This window comes from Elephantulus edwardii, unplaced genomic scaffold (assembly GCF_000299155.1).
Source record: "Elephantulus edwardii isolate Elephantulus edwardi_28Jun2011 unplaced genomic scaffold, EleEdw1.0 scaffold00046, whole genome shotgun sequence".
NCBI lineage: Eukaryota > Metazoa > Chordata > Mammalia > Macroscelidea > Macroscelididae > Elephantulus > Elephantulus edwardii.
The window spans coordinates 9,587,935-9,594,331 of NW_006399796.1; the positions used below are offsets into that span (position 1 = coordinate 9,587,935).

At 37.5% G+C, this 6,397-nt stretch overlaps 1 protein-coding gene across 1 annotated transcript in view; it reads left to right on the forward strand.

The window, feature by feature from the left end:
• CSNK1G3 (casein kinase 1, gamma 3) overlaps positions 1 to 6,397 on the forward strand; it is a 151,150-nt gene that overhangs the window by 86,950 nt on the left and 57,803 nt on the right. Inside the window, 2 exon segments of the mRNA XM_006886000.1 lie at positions 1,789 to 1,874; positions 1,993 to 2,077. Of these exon segments, the coding sequence (XP_006886062.1) occupies positions 1,789 to 1,874; positions 1,993 to 2,077 (171 nt within the window).

Consider the following 6,397-nt stretch of genomic DNA (forward strand, 5'->3'; position numbering starts at 1 on the left):
ATTGAAAAACAAGGAACTCATGCAATATTATTCAAAATGGGTGACCCTGGAGGACATTATGCTGAGTGAAATATCTCAGTCACAAAAGGACAAACATTGCATAGTGCCACTGCTGTAGGATGTGACTGACATCAGAGTTGGGATAAGAATGAGAAAAAACTGGATGAATTATGTATACTGCATTGAAATGGATGAGGGAGAGAACAGTTTAAAAGCAATTTATTATAGGGCATTATGATTATCATAAGAGTCCAGAATGAAGGTTGCTGAGTGGAGTAAATTTGGGGTGGGAGTGGGTGTGGGGAGGGTATGGGGGGATTGTATACCAATGACGGAATTTCTCTTTTCAAAGAGGAGAGCGAACTGGAGTCGGGGCGGGGAGAAAAGTGCAACAATAAATGAATGGAAATCCAAAGTCTCTGTAAATATTCATTGAAATTAGTAAGAATAGAAAGGTTATGAAGATACATTTTTTAAAAATTAATTTTCAGATAATATGATGGTGGTTAACTGTTCGAGCCTCATGTTCTTAAATACCTTCTTATTAAACATTTTTTTCCCTTCATTGCTACTGAATGCTTTTCTATTATTTTAAAACATATCAAGGGAGCTCTGGTGGCAAGAATTGTGCTGCAATCCTGAGGCACACAGTTTGATTCCACCATCTGCTGTGTGGGAGAAAGATGGGCAGTCTCCTCCTATGCAATTTACTGCTTCTGAAAACCCACTAGAGGGTCAGCTATGGGTAGGTCCCAACTTGGTGGTACACAACAACAACAACAAAACATATTTTAAAAATCTTCATTATTTAACTTCTTGACAAAATTATATGTCAGGAAATATTTTTAAGCATCTCCCTGAGCATTTATCACTAATTGTCACTGCACAGAATTTAATTACAGAAATTATAGCAGCAGTATGAAATTGGCATATTTTCAAGCAGCAGTGTTTAATGATATGCTTCCGGGATTATATTTGTTAGAATGAGTCAGATGTCTTTCTTACAATGTATTTTACAAATACTCCTTGAGCATAATATTAATGAATAACATATGATATAAAATTTTTGTGTTGGTTTACACTTATGAAATAGAAATTTTAAGCTCTAGGATCTTTGTAGTAGTATTGATATTTGCTGTCAAGTTCAGAGTGACTCATAGCTAATCCTCCAGTGATTTTTCAAAGACTGTAAATCACATGGGAGGAGATTGTCCATCTGTCTCCTGTGGAGAAGCTGGTAGATTCAAACTTTATGCCTTTGAGTAGGCAGTGCACCCCCTTACTGCTTATATGGTGTGATTTGGTTTGTGGTAAAGAACTTCACTGTCCACCTGAAGGCACATGGTTCGAATATACCAGCTGCTGCATGGGAGAAAGATGGACAGTCTCCTCTCATGCAAGTTATTTCCCTTGAAACCTTCTGGGGGGTCAGGTATGGGTCTCTTCTGACTTGATGGTACATAACAATAACAAAAACAAGAGTACAAAGTGTTTCTCTCATCATAAAACATTTTCCATGTTTATTTTCATGACTAGAAATGCAGGAATATAAATCTGCCAGTAGCATCTAAAACTCAGAATTACATAGTAAAATTTATTAATTATCTTACTATAAAAATGTTAAAACTTAACTAGGTGTGATTTTGTCAGTTTGGCACTAAAATGAGATTTTGTGGTTGTATATTGAACTTTTAGGTGATGATTTGTACATTTAAAAAGAGTCAGTTCTCCATTTTTCCGTTCTTTACTGGGAAAGGAGAGTGAAATTTGTGTTTTCTTATATTTCAGAACAAAGTAGAAGAGATGATTTAGAAGCTTTAGGTCATATGTTCATGTATTTTCTGAGAGGCAGTCTTCCTTGGCAAGGTTTAAAGGTAATTATTTTATATTTCATTGATTTTTAGAAAGTGCTGAAATCTTCTTTCTTCTGTCTGAGCACTTGAGAATGTACCACCCTCTCAAGGTTTTGGTTTTCCTTTTTGTCTTTTTAAGGCTGACACATTGAAAGAAAGGTATCAGAAGATTGGCGATACAAAACGAGCCACACCAATAGAAGTATTATGTGAAAATTTTCCAGGTAACAAATAATGACAAGTTCATACATGTGTTTTATGCAACTGGAAATCAGAACTGTTACTTTTCATTACTTTAGTTTATTTCATGCCTTAGAAACAATAACAAACTCACATTGTGACTTATAGTAAGATGCCATCATTTTATCCATTTATCACAGGGCAATACTTTGTGCACTTGATTACAGAAGATGGTATTAGAAGAAAAGAAATACCATCTTTTTGTTTTTAAAATGCCATTTCTTTTTTTTTCTTTTCCCCCAATTGTCTGAAATTTTTATAACCTTATTCCATGGATGGTGTAGAGCAAGGTCTCAAACCGTTTCAACACTGCTCTTGCAAGTAAAATGCCATTTCTTAATAACTTTGACCAATTAGCAAATCAGTATTTTCTCTGGGGACCTAGATAAACTCTTTGCCAAGATAGAATTGTTGTTGTTTGTTGTTATGTGCCTTTGAGTTGTCTGCAACTCATAGTGACCCTATGTACAACAGCCCTAAACCCTGCTCTATGCTGTGCCAATCTCACTGCCTCTGACACGCCCATCCCGAGTACCCCAGTCACTGAATCAATCCACCTCATAAAGGGTCTTCCCCTCCTGCGCTGTCCCTCCACTCTGCCCAGCATGATGTCTCTCTCCAAAGACATGTCTCTCCTTAAAACATGTCCAAAGTGTGTCAGGAGAAGCCCCAGAATCCTTGCCTCCAAGGAGCATCCCGGTTTAACCCTCTCTAGGATGAATCTGTTTGTTTTCTTGGCAGTCCATGGTACATTCAGTACTCTTCTCCAGCACCACAGCTCAAAGGCGTTAATTCTCCTTCTGTCCTCCCTAGTCATTGTCCAACTCTCTGATGCATAACAAGTGATTGCAAAAACCCTGCTCACTGAAACTGAACTGAGGAGGACCTCATGCACGTACTGCAGAGGATCAAGGACTGCAACCTTCAGTATGGACTGAGGCTTAATGTCAAGAAGACAAAAATTCTCACCACTGGACCAATCGGTACCATCAGGATGGATGGTGAAGAGATTGAGATTGTTCACAGCTTCAGTTTACTCGGCTCCACGGTCAACACTCTTGGCACCAGTATCCAGGAAATCAAAAACGTATTGCGATGGGAAAGTCTGCAGTTAGGGACCTCTCTAAAGTACTCAAGAACAACGGTGTCTCTCTGGAGACTAAGGTGCACCTGATACAGGCCATGGTTTTTGCAATCACTTGTTATGCATCAGAGAGTTGGAATCAAAAGATAGAGTAGATGCAAATTGTGTATAATGTTGATCATTTGGATCAATGTCAAACTCAGAAGAAGTCTGTAAAGTATGATTCCATTTAGTTTTCAAAATAGAGTAAAACCCAACTAAGGTTACTCATTTTAGGTTAATTTTATCCTGGGAGCAGTTTAAATTTATGAAAATATTTTAATTTCCAAATAGATTTTGACAGTGTAATTAAACTAACAAGAATTTACTTAATAAGTATTTCATGGATTGGGCAGAGTTTTGTTCTGTCATACTATGTAGAGGTACTTTGAGTCAGAGTGAATTAGACAGCACCTAACAACAACAAAGATTCCAAATTAACAAATAAAAATAATATGCTATTATTTTTTGTACTAGAATAATTGCTGTGGTTTGTGTGATTGTATTAAGTGGACATAACACTGAATCGTTTCTATCTTAGTTTGAAATTTACTGTGTCTCCTGTACAATGTTAGCAAAGTAATACCCTTAGCATATCTCATATTTACACACATGTTTAACTGACAGCTAATTTTAAACAGAATAATAAAAAGAAATTCTCCATTTCCTCACCTTTGCCTTTACTGGTTGGTATGTAGATTTAATTAATAGTTATATTACCAGATTGTCTTTGTTTGTGTATGAACAGTGTCCTGTCATGCACATTATACTTCAGGATAGATTTTGAAATGTGTGATGAGGTCACAAAGGGGGGATATTATTGCTGATGTGAGATGGAATTTGACTGAAAGCAGGCACTCCCAGAAGGATATTTTTGTGTGTGTTTTATCAACTATGCAAAGACATTTTGACTGTGTGGATCATACAAATTATGGATAACACTGAGAAGAAAGCGACTCCTAGACCACTTAAGACCGCACTCATGTAAAACCTGTGCATAGACCAAGGAGAGTTGTCAGGACAAATCAAGAGAACAGTGCATAGTTTAAAATGAGGAAAGTGTGTTAGATTTGTATCTTTTCTTTATACATGTTCAGTCTGTATACTCAGGAAATTGTTCTAGAAGCTGTACTATATGAAAAAAAAATATGGCATTAGATCTTCAGGAAAACTTATTAACAGCTTCATTATGCAGATGACACAACATTGATTGCAGAAAGTGGAAAATAAAAAGACTTGTGGCACTACTGCAGAAAATCAAAGATTATAGCCATCAATATGGATTACACCTCACATCAGGAAAACAAAAATTCTCATCTCTGGCCTCATAGGTAACATCATGATGATGATGTTGTTAAGTGCCTTCAAGTCGAGCATGACTCTTAGTGACCCTGTGAACTAAAGACCTGAACCCTGTACTATAACTTTGTCATTTCTCTCAGTTCCTAGAATTTCCACATGCATGGTGTGTAGGAAGTGATGCCACTCCTGCTTCCAAGTTTCTCTTAGTCTGGGAGCTCTCCCCAACACTGCCTACCATGGGTAACCACTATGCATTTGACACACCAGTGGCACAGAGTTCAGTATAACAGCAACCCCAAGTTACTTCAGTACAGTAAATTAACAGACCAGTGCTGTACCAGGCTTAGTAGAATGTCCATTCCAAACCCAGTTAACACTCAGCTGACTTTTAAATACACAGGCCCGGCCACCAGGCCCTGAGTTTCTCTAAATAAGAGGCTTCCAGTCCACAGCTCATTTTTAAACAAACCCAGCATATCCAAACAGCTCATACACAGTTATGAACGAAATGAGAACAACCAAACAGTCCACACCTGACTCGCAACCAAAACAAGAATAATCTACCTTTCAGAATCCAACAGCTTCACACATAAGCCTCCAAACCTATTAGAATACCTGTTAGAATGGCTACAATGAAATATTGTCACAGTCTCAAGTAGTACTGAGTTGGAACTCAATTGGAACTCTCAAATACTGCTGAAGCAAGTGCAAAATGACATAACTACTTTGTCAGTTTCTTATAAACGTAAGCAATTCAACATCAGTCCATTGCTTGTGGAATAAGAACTGACAGATAGCTGACCCTTGGCAGGTTTTCAGAGACTATAAATCACACAAGAGGAGGCTGCTCATCTTTCTCCTTCCGAGAGGCTAGTGGATTTGAACTGAATGCTTTTGGGTTGGCAGGACAACTCGTTTGATACTTGGCCACTGAAGCGCCCCTATACTCACCATATCCCTTTTCCTGGGTATCTACCTAAGACAAAAACCCTTGATAGATCCTATACTCAAATAGTTGCTGAGGCTCCTTAGGTATGCCAAAAGCACTCATGGGTTTTGATTTCTTGGAGGTTTAGGGTTATGATTTCATGAGACATTCCAGTCAGTTGGTCAAATAATGTGAATAGTTGTTTCTGTTCCACTTTCTAGATCATTGCAGTCTAGTGTTTAAAAAGGAAGAAAATTATGAGTGAGAGGATGGATAAGGGGGTAATCATAGGGTCGCACAATTTGATGGGTAGAAGGAGGGGTGGGTAAGGGAAATGAGAAAAATCTGGTGTGAAAAACAATGTATATGAACTTGGTAAGTAAACCAGTATAAAATAAAATTTTTATTTAAAACCAAAAAGGAGAGAAATTGCAAGCAATGTGTTAGAACAAATCAAGTGGATTAAGGAAGCAGCTAAATGGAAAAGCAATGAAGTCCAAGATTTCAAAGTCTGAGGAAGTGAGGACTGTGTCGATGCAGGGGGCTAAAGGCATTAGACTAATTACTGGATTCTGGAGCCTGAATAAAATGGGGGAATGGAGTCAGGCAAGACTAATTTATCACATACTAAGGAAATAAGTAAGAAAACATGTTAAGAAGAATAAGAACCAGTTTTCTGATGATCAGAAAAGGAATCTACAAATGTGGTGGGGGAAAAATATTTAATAAATCCAATTCTGTTGAACTATATGTAACTGGAGACAACAATGTGAACTCAAAGGTTTTTTAAAATATAAAATTCAAATAGATTAAAATTATGTGCATGTATATCTTTCTTTGTCTAGTGATAGTATGAAGGAACAGATTGTTGTTAATGTTATTAAGTGCCGTCGAGTTGCTTGCGACTCCTAGGGACCCTATGTACAACAGCCCTAAACCCTGCTCTATCCT